The 14552-nt window shown below is 42.1% G+C and overlaps 1 protein-coding gene across 4 annotated transcripts in view; it reads left to right on the forward strand.

The window, feature by feature from the left end:
* Nucleotides 1–14552, forward strand: part of CPVL (carboxypeptidase vitellogenic like) — a 97957-nt gene that overhangs the window by 71958 nt on the left and 11447 nt on the right. For all 4 annotated transcript variants that reach the window (XM_045007580.1, XM_045007581.1, XM_045007582.1 and 1 more), the window contains one exon: nt 9425–9607. In XM_045007580.1, the coding sequence (XP_044863515.1) occupies nt 9425–9607 (183 nt within the window). The remainder of the gene's footprint in view (nt 1–9424; nt 9608–14552) is intronic.

The following is a 14552-nucleotide window of genomic DNA, read 5'->3' on the forward strand; positions in this document are numbered from 1 at the left end:
CCCATGCTGCGGAGGAAGGCGAAAAACCTCCAGGGCCACTGCCAATCTACCCTGGAGGAAAATTCCTTCCCGACCCCAAATATGGCGATCAGTTGAACCCCGAGCATGCGGGCAAGACTCTCCAGCCAGACACTCAGGAAAAAGATTTTCAATATCCCAACGTTGACCCTCGGTACTAATTACCAGTGGTCGCACTTTATTGACCTATTGACTAAATCACGTTATCCTATCAAACCATTCCCTCCATAAACTTATCAAGCTTAATCTTAAAGCCAGAGAGGTCCTTCGCCCCCACTGTTTCCCTCGGTAGGCTGTTCCAGAATTTCACTCCCCTGATGGTTAGAAACCTTCGTCTAATTTCAAGCCTAAACTTCTCTTCTCATTTAAGAGAGTCTTGTATGAAAACCTCTTTCTTCCTCTTTGAAAATATTGTTCCAGGTCAAGAGAGAACATTGTGAATGGAGCTGTAAATACTTAAATCAATTTGTGTTTAAAATAAAAGATGGGTTTTTTTTAATGTACATTAGAGAAAACAATCACACTGCAGCACTCTTGCATAACTTTCATGAGACTGGTATTACTCAATATTACTTTTAATAGTTAGGACACTGCCTCTGTATCAGTTTGTGTATCCAAATATAAGCAGAAAGTGAGCTTTGATTGTACTATTTTTCACTGATTGATTGATCATGTTTATTACAGTAGTGCCTAAGGGCCAACCAAGAACAGGGCCCATTGTGCTAGGCACTGCACAAACACAGAGTAGTCCCTGCCCCAAACAGCTGATAATCGAAATGAACAAGACAGCCGCAGGGTGGGGAACTAGGTATAACACACAAGCAGAATGAACTACGTGATGATGGCAAATGGCATGTTAATGCCATGATTTTTTTTATTGATGGATTTACTTAGGAGGGGCTAAGTTAAATGGAAAGAAAAGGGAAGAGAGAGGGAACAGTGAAGGGTGTGGGGGGTCTGGGAGACAGAGCAGGGGAGAAGAGGGTAAGGAGTAGGTATGGAATGAAGCTGCGATTGAGGGACTATGAAGAGAGAGGGGGTTATGAGGATCGGAGCAAAAAGCCAACCAGCAGGGCAGAGAAAGTCCAGTCAAAACTGTAGAAATATCTCTTTTCCTCAAAGGAGAAAAAGGGTTGGGGGAATTATTTGTTTTGCTTCTTTCTGTTTTTCTTGAACTAGCTTATTTGTTAATATAAGGAGTATGAGATGCCCTGTGGTTTGTTGTATAGAGCCCTGGACTGGGTGCCAAGACACTTGCATTCTGTTCCTCTCTCTTGCCCAAGATCGCTCAGCAGGTCTGTGTTGGTTTTCCCTCCTACCCTTCCCTGTGCCTCTGTTTTCCCTCCCACCCTTTGGCTGTCTGGTCTATTCAGATTGTAAGTTCTTTGTGGCAGGGGCTGACTTTTACTAGCACTACCATAATACAAATAACAAATGTCCCTCCATTCCTGTGATTCTTCAGCCTGTTCATTCAGACAATAGAGGACTTTCACCCTCTTCATAGGTTTTTGTTTTCTGTTCGTCTTCAAATGCCTCTGAGGAACTGGTAATGTGTGGTGTGTATCTGCATCAGTATTTACGTTCACAGGCAGCTGAATTTCTTCTTATCCAGAGAAGAAATAGGAGTGTACTCTGCCTAGTTACTCACATGAAGGGGCATTGGCAGCAGATAATGTGGAGACAGCTGGATTTAGGGCTTCAGAAGCATGGGCATGATTATACCAAATTCTCTAGAGTAGACTGATCTTGGCTCTCTTTCCCCAAACCAGTGGAGAGCAGCAGGAGTATTGGGAAAGTGACCTTTGTTTTCCTAGAGCAGGGGTGGATAAACTACAGTCTGGGGCCACATCCGGCCCTCCAGATGTTTTAATCTGGCCCTCGAGCTTCTGCTGGGGAGTGGGGTCCGGGGAGTGCCCTGCTCTGGCGCTCCAGCCAGGGAGCAGGGTCAGGGGCTTGCCCCACTCTGTGTGGCTCCCGGAAGCAGCAGCATGTCCACCCTCTGGCTCCTACATGTAGGGTCAGCCAGGGGGCTTCACACGCTGCCCCCGTCCCAAGCGTCTGTGGACAGGGCAGCATGCAGAGCCGCCTGGCTGCGCCTCCGCAAAGAAGCCGGAGAGGGAAACGTGCTGCTGCTTCTGGGAGCTGCTTGAGGTGAGCACTGCCCAGAGCCTGCACCCTTGACCCCCTCCCACGCCCCAACCCCCTGCCGCAGCCCTGATCCCCCCTCCTGCCCTCTGAACCCCTTAGTCCCAGCCTGGAGCCCCCTTCCACACCCCAAACTCCTCATTTCTGGCCCCACCCCAGAGCCCACACCCCCAGCCGGAGCCCACACCCCAACCCCCAATTTCTTGAGCATTCATAGCCCGCCATACAGTTTCCATACCCAGATGTGGCCCTTGAGCCAAAAAGTTTTCCCACCCCTGTTCTAGAGGAAGCATAAGCAGAGCTTGCAGCCCATGGCTTCTCTCAGGAGACACTGCATCCAGTCTTCCTTAGATGGAGCTACTATAAGGTGGGTGCATAACTGGTTGTAAAATCGTTCCCAGAGAGTAGTAATCAGTGGTTCACAGTCATGCTGGAAGGGCAAAACAAGTGGGGGTCCCACAGGGATCGGTCCTGGGTCTGGTTCTGTTCAATATCTTCATCAATGATTTAGATAATGGCATACAGAGTACACTTATATTGTTTGCAGACGATACCAAGCTGGGAGGGGTTGCAAGTGCTTTGGGGGATAGGATTAAAATTCAAAATGATCTGGACAAACTGGAGAAATCGTCTAAAGTAAAGAGGACGAAATTCAATAAGGGCAAATGCAAAGTACTCCACTTAAGAAGGAACAATCAGTTGCACACATACAAAATGGGAAATGACTGCCTAGGAAGGAGTACTGCGGAAAGGGATCTGGGGGTCATAGTGGATCACAAGCTAAACAGTGTAATGCTGTTGCAAAAAAAAGCAAACCACCTGGAGGCTTGATGGAAGGGGAAAGCCTTATTCAGAGCTACTTTTTACCCATCATGCTCATCTCACTAGAAGAAGGTGCAAAATGGTTTTCCCATCCCACAAAAATTTTAGACCTTGAAATATTTTCCCATCCTGAATTGGGATGAAAAGTTGAAATCTCAGATTTTCAGTTTGTGAAAATCTAAAACAACAATTTTGGTTTTGCCAGTCAAAAGGTTTCATTTCAATAATTAAAAAATGTTTTATTTAGATTTTGACCATTTAATTTTTTAAAAATTGTAATAGTATTAGCTAAAAATTTGAAGTTGTTTTGAACTAGAAAAATGAATTTTTTCATTTAGAAAATGTGAAAATGAGATGTTTCAAAAACTTCTAAATGTTGTCAACATTTTCAAGTTGAGAAATTCATCAAAACCAACCCTTTCTCGTTAAAAGTTTCAACAAAAAAAAGTGTTAAAAAACTCCTACCAACTACTACTTCTACAGAAGGAAGCAGTAGTCTAAAAGTAACCAAAAAGTGTTGCAAGTGACTAAGTGTATTCACTAATGTGTAGTAGTTTTCCATCGCAACTTGTTAAAAGTAGGCTATGATGACTCAGGTTCCTGGATTTTACAACCCAGTGTATTGAGAATCTGCTTCTTCTGCAGTGCAACTACAAAAAGTATAAGGTGAATGAAAAGTCCAATCTATGTAGGGTGACCAGACAGCAAATGTGAAAAATCAGGACAGGGGATGTGTGGGTGTAATAGGAGCCTATATAAAAAAAAGACCCCAAAATCAGGACTGTCCCTATAAAATCGGGACATCTGATCACCCTAAGTCAATGGGACTGGCTTTGTCTTAGCATTTGTTTGTTCATGATCAGTCAAAATCTGAGCTATAAAAACTCATTTATCTAAATGCAGTTTACTGTTACTTCTTGAAAGCTAATTTAGAGTAACTTGTGTCCTTGGAGTCTTCTTTGGCTTTAACTTAATTCTGTAAGGAAGGATTTTTGGAATATTTGCTTATACAATTTGACAAAATTCAACATTGTATGAAGGCAAACAACCATAATGCACCAAATTGCACAAAGCAGAAACTACTACATGTTACGATAGCTGTGAGTTAGGACTCTCCAGTAGTCGAATGAATAAGTATGCAGCACTTCCTTGCAGATGTTTCACTAACTTGACATCTATTGACCATTTTGGTTGGTGAATATGAACGTGTTCAAAATGGAGATAGATAGCAGCCAATTGGGATCATTCCACAGCCTGAAACAGCTTAGGCTGCTGTTGAATCATTTCCCCAAACAGGAAACCACAAAATATTAGAGAGTAAGGTCACTAGATCATTGGGAAAGGAGCACAAGTTTGTCTGCAAAGTATTATGATGTCCTGTAAATAGGACAAGCTATGGCAATGGAACTAGTTTAAAAAAACAAAGAAAATAAGACTGATTCGCAAAGCACAACTTTCTCTGCATTCAACAGTGAGCCTGAAACAACTTCCAGCTGTTTCAATAACTTTGTAATTGGGAGTATTCAGGAAGATGTGACTTGTATTCAACATGGTTTGGCCAATTACCTGCCTCTGCCTCAAGTAGGGTTGCCAACTTTGGTTGGACAAATTCCTGGAGATTTAATCACATGCTATAATCTTTAATTCCTGGAGACACCAGGACAATCCTGGAGGGTTGGCAGCCCTATCCCCAAGGCTAAAAATTAGAAGGGAATATAATGTTTTTCTGTTGCCAACCATGTTTAGAATTGAGATGAAATCATGCCGTTCAGTTTTGATGACTAAATTGCTATTTATTCCAGTGGTTAAGAAGTTTTAAAATTTCATTGCATATGTTTAAAGAAGAGAAAGCTGTATATTGTTGGAAGGTACAGATTACATTTTCTGCAATTTTACAGTCTAAAATTTAGTCTGTCATTTTATTCAAGGTAAAATCACTCAGTGAAGTTTTTCTATCACCCTCATTTTTAAAGTAAGTGAAAAATGTATACTGGCAAGGGCCCTCTCCCCTCCCCTAATCTCTGTCCTACACTTTATGGAGAGCACAGTACAAAGTTAATACAGCCTTAATTGATAATCCCAGCCTCCTGTGTATGGACGGTGGGTGGACCTCCCCTTCGGGGAGGCTAACCCCATAGCCCTGCCCTTCCGCACAAGGCCCCGTCCCCTGCAGCCAGAGCCCTGAGGCCACTGCAGCTGGAGAAGCCCCAGGCCAGCTGGAACCCTGAGACGCCTTTCGCCTCTCCACTTCCCACCCCACGCTGCCAGAGGAGCCCTGGGCTGGCCTCAGTCCTGAGCCGGCCCCATCTGGCCGGCCAACCTGAGCCCTGGGCCGAGCACCAGCTCTGAGCAGGCTCAGCTCTGGCCGGCCTGTGGCAATGGCTCCTATTATACCTGCCACCCATGCTCCTGTGGATCCCCAAGGTGTACACCATCAAGCATTCAAAATATCATGATTGGTTTAAAAGTCATGAGACTTTCTAAAACAAAATAAACTCATCGCTCTTTTTATTTGCCTCTTGTGTCTGAGCCTTTAAAATTAATTTTCAAGCTTTTCTTTGCAAACGTGAGGCTAGGAACTTTTTTAAATGGATGCTGTGATTCTCATGATTCCAGGAGCTGGTGCTTTAAGAAAAAAATCTGAGTATTGTGACACTGGATCCTCCAGTAGTTTGGGAGCCAAACCATTTGCTTTTCTGCTTGGGTGAGGACAAATGCTGCATTTCCTCTCTATTGCACCCACCAATGGAACAACTTTGGGGAAAACTTTGTGAGCGGATCTAAACAGTTTTCTGTTCCTAGAAAGAGAGGATCACGGGCCTTTGATTAGACATTTCTTCCTTGATTCTGTGGCCACAGAGTAAGTTTCTATTGCAAAAGTCTGGAATAAATCTCACTTGTTTCAGCTAGCCAAACTCCTAGATGTATTTAACATTAAGTACCTGGCATCAGTCAGGGTGCAATCTGAACATGTCTTCAATCAGACTTTATTTCTGTAAACTGTGGAAGACTATCTTGACATCTTGCCAGTCTGCCTCACAGCTGATTTTCACATGGAGGACTTTAATGGACTCTCAACAGTCTCTACAGAGTCAAACTCACTGGACACTATATGCCCTAAACAGCTAGCGATGCAGGAAAAATTGTAAGGCTGAGACGGGGCAGGGCCATAGTGCTGGATCTGGCATATCTCTACCACCATTAAACTGTCTTCTGAATTTCTCATTTGGGAAGCTGATGGAGTTTCTGTGGCTCAACACCTAACTATCTAGCCTAGTACTTGTTTGTGTAATTGGGCCCAATTTACTGGGACTAATAATCACTGGTAACCAATTCCGAGAAACATAAGGAAAGAGCAAAAGGAGAAATTATAATAACATTTTAGAGGAGTGAAATTGTGGTAAAAAGCAAGCATTTAAAAAGCAATCTATAACCTCCTATGAATTAAGTGTCATTAGGTATAGAGAAAAGTTTTTTCTCCTCTGTGGTTTTGCCTCAGCATCACTTGTATTGATTGCTCTTTAATCTGGTTGCCACCATAACATTAGAAAGAGATTGTGTTTCTCTTGGGGGAAAAAATCATAAGCAATCTTACTATATTAGGGACTACACATAAAAGTAGCAATTAGTCTTCCCTTTCTTGCAAGTTATTTCTTTATATAGAGTAACTTGGCATTTCTCAATGATTCTTCTAGTCATTTTAAGTAATGTTTTGTAGTCAGTCTAAAGACTTGGTATTTGTACTAGAAAAGTTCATTTTGCTGGGTTTTTATGTAGATAAAGCTATATAAACTTTATTTCTCTCCTAGAAGTAGATTTGTCAAGCAATGGGACAAGTTAATGCTAGTTTAGACTGTGTGTAACTTCTGTGTTAAAATACTCTTTGTGGAATTTCTATAGAAGATTTACCAGAGTTGTTTAAAGCATAATCTTGGCTGTGTAATACTGTTCTGTGTTCTAGCCTATACTCGGGAGCACAACACAGATATAATTGTTCCCATACTGGTGAATATAACAGCTGCAGAAGATTTTGCAGTGGCCATGAGGTCTTTGAGGCAAAGCTCCTTTATATAAACAATGCAATTATTTTATTGAACTAGTTTGGATGAGCCTTATAAAAAAAAAAAGCTTTTAACTTCACCAAAATTTTTGGTAACAAGGAATAAATAGCACACAGGAAATGTGTTCATATTCTCGACATACAAAGGTCTTTGTTAGTTTGAGCACTACCAGATTGCTGTTAGATGCTGATTGATACAAAATGTAAATACTACTTAAATATGGGATTTATAAAGAAACCCTACTCTGGAGTGAGGAAACTTTTTTTTTTTTTAAATGCAGATAATACACCTTTCCTAAAGTAATGTGCACATTTACTTTGAGGATTCAACCAATTTTCTTTACTCTGGCAAGTGGAAAAGTAAAAAGCCTGGAATCCCTCTGTGACAGTTCAGAGCCACTGTATCTTAATTCCCCTGTATGGTTCGGCAAGGGCATCTATTTCCAGGCTTCCAGCTCTCTTGGCCACCACCTTTCTTTGATGGAGACACGCATCTCTTTCCCTTCTGACCCGGGTATCTCCAGTCTGAACAGTTCCCTGCCTTTATTGTATTATTGCCAACAAAAGACAGGGTGTCTAAGCAGGCTTTTCTTGCCTTCTCTTCAGAGAGTAATAATAGAAGAATTGCAACAGTTATAAGCTACCACGTAGCTCTTTCTGTGCAAGCTTATTTATTCTTAGGGTAAAATCGTTGTAGATAAAACATTAACAACAGTAAAAGAGCCTACATGCATTCTCAGAAGCTTACTAGAGGTCACCCCAATTCCGACATGGGCTCTGGAAAGTGGTTAGTCCTTCAGACCCTACAAAAGAGGTCTCTTCTATGGTCATAAGTTCATAACAGCCTCAGCTTAGAAGTAGCACACAGTACTAAGGGGTGTCAGTAGGCCAAGTCCTTCCAACCTTTCCCTCCATGGACCAAAGGTCCCGTCCATTTGCTGGGTCAGGAAGAAGTCCCTGAGTCAGCTTAAACTCAGGGTATTTATTCAAAAGTCCTTTCTTGTCTGTTGGTCCCTGGAGAATCCAGATTAGGTCATTGAACTGTCCTCTGATAACCCATGATCAGCAGACAAATGGTCCCCCACCTCAGAGCAAAACTTCAAAAGTTGTTTGTATTTGGAGGTTTGCAGTCCAGTTCTCCCCAGTACTTCCTAGGAATTCCACTTTACTTTTTTTCCCAAAAGATCAACCATTGTTCAGCATAGTCTTTTGAAGTTCATATTATCTTCCGGAGATTGCATTAATCCTTCCTCCTCCTAAAGAAGTCCCACAATGGTACAAAAATATTTACATTTCAATACAATGGATCACAGAGGTATTAAATGTAATTAAAGAAGGTTTAATTTAATTCCATAAGGTTTTCCTGGGATATTGTCGTGTGTGTCAGCCTCCCCACCAAAAAAACTTTGCCCCATCAGAGAGTCTCAGAAGACATCCATTGGCTTGAACACCTACCTATGTATAGTTTGTTGCTTGTGGTTAGTAGTGCTCTCATCATGATTCACTTTCTGCATATGCTCAGGCCCAATGTAAAAGGGTTAATGGCATTTATTATGTCAAACTTTTTATGTAAGCAGTATTTTTAAGGAAACACTAAATCTTAGACTAAACATATATTTTAACTAAGTTCTCATCCTGATTTTATTTATATACTACTATATTTATGTACCTTACTTTGTATTATATGAAGTCAAATCATTTTTTTGCTATTCTTGTGAAAATGATGTGTAATTCTTAATCACTGTTACCGCTCTGTTATAATGGCTGGTAGGATTTTTATTAAAGTCCTGATTCAGCTACAGTTTTGAGAATGTTAAATGAGATCTTAATTCCTGGCTGTCTCAGACTGTCTACTTTTCTAAACTTCAGTCAAAGATTGAGCTTTTGCATTGGCTTTCAGTAATTTAAAATACAAAATGCACATATAGCAGATATAAATATTCATAGTCAAATAACATGCTATCAATATGCCTTCTTAAGGAGCTGAGCCTTCAGTTTTGATTGACTCTTGGAAGACTTTTGAGACAGTTGTGCGAAAACAAATCTTGCAATATCTGGATTTCTCAGATCTTTTTGACACCAGTTTTGGCATAGTATGGGTACTGCAATGTTGATGGTGGTGTTTATCTCCTCCTGGAAAAAGAGAGAGAACAGGGCTGCAATTCTGCACAGCCCAGAAAGCACAGGCAGGGGCCAGTTGTGGGAGGTTAAGATGGCTTTAAGTCATGTTTGTGTCTTTGAAATTTTAGACTACTCTACTCCAGAGGTTCATGTGGCCACCCAGGGCTTAATGTGCTGAATCTAAAGTACTGCAGAGCTAAATTTTGTTGAAGTGAGCTTTACAGTTTCTTTAATATTGACTGCTTCATCGTCTTTCAGGTTCTGTTATACAGTGGGCAGCTTGATATCATAGTAGCAGCTCCACTGACGGAACGCTTTCTGCCTACTGTGCCATGGAGCAAGGTGGAAGAATACAAAAGTGCTGAAAGACTCATATGGAGGATCCATCCCCATGACAAGGAGGTGGCTGGTTATGTGCGCCAAGCTGGTGAATTCTATCAGGTAAGGAAAGGAAGCTCTTGAGACATGGACCCTATATAAGCAGTTGTTGACTATGCTGAGGATATTACCTTATATATTTAGGTTCCTTCAGGTCAGGTTGTAGAGTAGCCTGCTACTATAATGGCAATAGATGATACCACCTGTGATTGACAGCCTCAGGAAGTGCCAACGGCTTTGGATGAATGAGCATTTTAGTACAGTAGTGGCATCCCAGGTGGAGGAAATGTCACTGAAAGGTAGAAGGGTTAAACCACAGTTTAACCCATGGCAACCACAAACTGATGGGAAGGCAGTGGGAAACCACCTGCTGTACTTTTTACAATGGGAACTATCATGGAAGAACAAAGTTAACATGATCCACGTGAGACCACCCCACCCCATAGACCTGAAGGTGCAACAAATTATATGGGGGAGGAAGTTCCAGCCAGTAAGAGTAGTGGTTGCAGTTATAATGGTGCTGCACCAAATCCTTTGAGAAGTACGGTGCCTGATAATTGCACCAAGGAAAAGAATGATCTGAACCTTCATAAATGAATCATCACAGTAAGAACATGGAATGTGAGGAGTATGTGTGAAGGGAAGGTTGTCCTTGTGACCAACGAATTGGAAATAAGTAAGATCGATGTATGTGGAATCTCAAAGCTGTGATGGAATGGTAGGGTTCATTTCATGGAAATGGGTGGGTATGTGGTGTACTACTCAGGATTGTGTGTATCTTATCCAAGGAGAGATCAAAGTGTGTACTTGGATGTAATCCAATCAGAGATAGAATCATTACGATTCACTTAAAGTAAACCTAATTAATAAGTAGATCATACAGGTTTATGCCCCTGTGAAAGCAGCTCAAGCCACCACAGTTGAGTTCTATGAACAGTTTGAAGAAAGACTCATTAAAACGCCACGCAAAGACATCATCCTTGTAATTGGAGACCTGAACCTGAAAGTTGGAGCTGCAAGCACTCATAAAGTAGTAATGGGAAACAATGGTCTGGATTTACAAAATGAGAGGAAAAAGGTGTTTAGTTGAATTCTGCTGCTCTAATCATCTGGTCATTACAAACACAATCTTACCCAACATCTTAGATGTATATTTACATGGAGGCAGGGGCGGCTCTAGAAATCAGGCTGCCCCAAGCAGCGCGGTGCGCTGCGCCGCCCTTCCCCGGTCCTGCGGCGGGTCCTCTCTTCCCGCGGCTCCGGTTAAGCTCCCGCAGGCATGCCTGCGGGAGCTTAACCGGAGCCACGGGACGAGCGCCCCCTCCGCAGTCATGCCTGCGGCAGGTCCACTCGTCCCGGGGCTCCGGTGGACCTCCCGCAGGCATGACTGCGGCAGGTCCGCCGGCCCAGCCTCCCGCCCCCCTACATTTTGCCGCCCTAGGCACCAGCTTGTTTTGCTGGTGCCTAGAGCCGCCCCTGCATGGAGGTCATCTGACAGCATGTCCAATAACCAAATGGATTATGTAGTGATACAGGGATACTGGAGATTGTATTCAATGAATAAACACTTTCCCAAGTGCAGACTGCAGATTAGGTTATCAACTATTATCCTGAAGCCCTGAAAACCTAAAATTACAACTTAAAAAGATAAAATGTTTAGCAGGTCCACAATATCTGGACCTGTCCAAAATCAGCAAAAACAACATGACTTCTGTACAGATCAAGATTGAGTCATTTTCATAAGTGAAAGAGGAGAACAATGTGAATGAATTTTGGAATAAAATGAAAACTACCATGCTCAAAGCTACCAAAGCACACATTTTGAAAAGTCAGGGTTGGACTGCACCAGGGTTAACAGAGAAGGTGTTTTGAGTTGTCAAAAAAACAATGCAGAGTGAAAGAGAGAGGCTTGGAGACTAAAGAATGTTGGAGAGAATACAAGACATTGAGCAGACAGATTCAAAAGCAGACTAGACAAGACGAATGAATGCATCAGGGCAAAATTCAAGGAACTTGAAATTATAGAGAGAGTAATAATACAGAAGGTACGTTCACAGTGGTCAGACTTCTTACTAAAAAGTTTTCCCTGAAACCAAGCATAATAAAAGACCATGAAGACAGAGTTCTTACTGAAGGTGATATCAAATGGAGATAGAGATTGGCACAATAATCTGCATGCCTCATCAGAGCCATTTATGGTACAGGATTACAGAAAAGAGTATAGAGCCAGAGCCATCTATCCTGTAAGAGGAAATGGGGTATGCTGGTATGAAAATGAAGCCTGGGAAAGGGGTTAAAAGTGATTGGTGACCATGCTGTTGATCTCATGGAAAATTTCCAGTGACATATGGATGACTAGAAATTGGCCAGACCACTGGACAAAGGAAATATTTTTGCCCTTGCCAAACAAGTGGGTATAACAGAGTGCAGCAATTATCATACCAGCTCCCTGATCTCGAATGCAAATAAAATGCCACTCTACGTAATCCAGGATTGAATGAAGCAGAACTACCACCACAACAAGCTGGTGTCGGAGACGGACAAGGCACATGTGATCAGATCGTAAATATCTGTCATATAGTTGAAAAATGCAGTGAGTATAATCATCCACTGATTGTGTTTCATTGACTACTTCCAAGTGTTTGACATGACCATCTGTGGAGGATACTGGCAGACATGCAGAGCATCTTATGAGTTCAATCTCTACTGTCAACAACAGACCATAGTGGAAACAGAAGTGAGTGATGGTGAGTGGTTTTTCGCTGGGTTTGAGACAAGTGTGCATTCTGTCCCCAAGTCTTTTCAACATTTATGGAAAATTTATTAAGATACAAGCCCTGGATTTCCATTAGTGGACATTTCTTAACCAACCTCAGATATGCTGATGATATAACACTCTTTACTGCAACCATCGATGTAATACAACAAATGCTGGAGTCTGTAAAAACTGTTAGTGAGGAATGTGGACTATTCCTGAATGGCAAAAATGAAATGCATATACATTGACACAATCAGTAACAACAGAATGCAAGCAGACATCACGATTAATAGTTAAGCTGTAGCAGCAGTAGGTGAATTTAGTTATCTGGGATCATACACATCAAACCAGAGGCTGCTACAAAGAAATTGGAAGAAGACTTGGGATGTCTTGCTCAGCCATGGCCTCCCTTACAAAAGGGTGGAAAAAATGTGGCATCTCGTGCCAGCAGTGCCCCTCTGCTATGTACATTGGCCAAACCAGACAGTCTCTATGTCAAAGAATAAATGGACACAAATCAGACATCAGGAATGGTAACATACAAAAGCCAGTAGGAGAACACTTCAATCTCCCTGGACATTCAATAACAGATTTAAAAGTAGCCATCCTTCAATAAAAAAAACTTCAAAAACAGACTTCAAAGAGAAACTGCAGAGCTACAATTCATTTGCAAACTTAACACCATTACTTTGGGCTTGAATTGGGACTGGGAGTGGCTGGCTCACTACAAAAGCAATTTTTCCTCTCTTGGTATTGACACCTCCTCATCAATTATTGGGTCAGGTGACCCATTCGGGCCTGTGGTAGATAAAGAAGGGTATGTCTACACTGTAATAAAACACCTGTGGCTGGCTGCGTCAGCTGACTGGCTTGCAGGGGTCTGATGGTGGGGCTATAAAATTACAGTGTAGATGTCCAGGCTCAGGCTCTGGGACCCTTTTAGGGGTGAGGAGCCTATGCCTAGGCTTCAGCCTGAGCCTGGATGTAATTTTATGACCCTGTAATTTTATGACCTTGTGAGACCAAGTCTGTGGGTACGAGCCAACTGTGGGTGTTTTATTGAAGTGTAGACATGCCTGGAGAGAAAAGGTGCTGCAGGTGGGACGGCAGATGCATACAGACATTGCAGGGAGTAAGAAGGCTCTTACAGGGCCCTGAGTCAGAGGGGTAAAGACACTAGCAAGAAGGAGATCTGTGGAGAATGCAGAGAATGTCAAACTCCAGGCAAGAAACACTGGGAGAGCAGGAAGACAGGGCCCAGTTTGAAATTGTGGGAAGACTGGAGGTTTTGAAAGACTTTGTGCAGGATTTAATAAATTGATTGCCAGAAATGGGGTTTGTTTTGAATATCTGGATGGTATGGGCTTTTTAATGGACCCTAAGCAGAAGAAGAAGCTAAGGCAGGACACTGCAGAGCTACCTATAGCCAGCAGGGGGCACTCCAGCGAGGCACACTCTTATGCATGTTGAATTGTGTTAAGGAGACTTGCAGGTTTGCCCTATTCATGCTAGCACTGTTCCACAAGTAACACTAGTGGCATTCTGGGAGATTTTGAAGGCCACAGATGCACTGTGGGACAGCAGTAGGAGGACTAGATGAACTGTTCAGCCAGTGTGTATGTACTCTAGCACTGAAATACTTCAGAGTGAAACGGTATTTAGCCCTGCTGAAGTTTAGTCTACCCCAAATGGCATCTAACACATTTTTAAACTGTTTGAATTGCTTTTGTGTGTGGATGTGTTTTAGCTAGAACAAATGGTATTTGGCACAGTACACTTCTGTAGATTAGGCCTTAGAACGCCTTCTGTTCTCCTTTCTGTATTCTTTTTTTATATATGTATCTGACCCTGTCCTGTGTGTTTTGCCAAGCTCCATGATATAAAGTATTTTTTCAGAAATGCCAATGTACCGAAAGTCTCATCTAATTTAGACCATAATTAAAGGAGAAAAGGGCTCTTAAAGGTAGCTTATGCCAAAATCAAAGGCCTTCGGCAAACTTCAGCACATGATTTGCTCTTCCCATGAATATCAAATAAATCTAGGATTAAAAGATATTCCAACATTGCATACAATGCAGTGAAAAATGAGAATCACATGTGTTTGTGATAAGTAAAAGGTGTTTAACTCTGCATCCAGGTCTTTGCATTTTATATAGGTGATTTTAAAACTTGGCAGAGATCCTCTCCTGTTACTGCTCAACTATAAAATAGAATTGTTCTGCAGTAACAAAAGCATTCTCTGTGGGACTT

Source organism: Mauremys mutica, chromosome 2, assembly GCF_020497125.1.
Source record: "Mauremys mutica isolate MM-2020 ecotype Southern chromosome 2, ASM2049712v1, whole genome shotgun sequence".
In the NCBI taxonomy this organism is placed as follows: Eukaryota; Metazoa; Chordata; order Testudines; family Geoemydidae; genus Mauremys; species Mauremys mutica.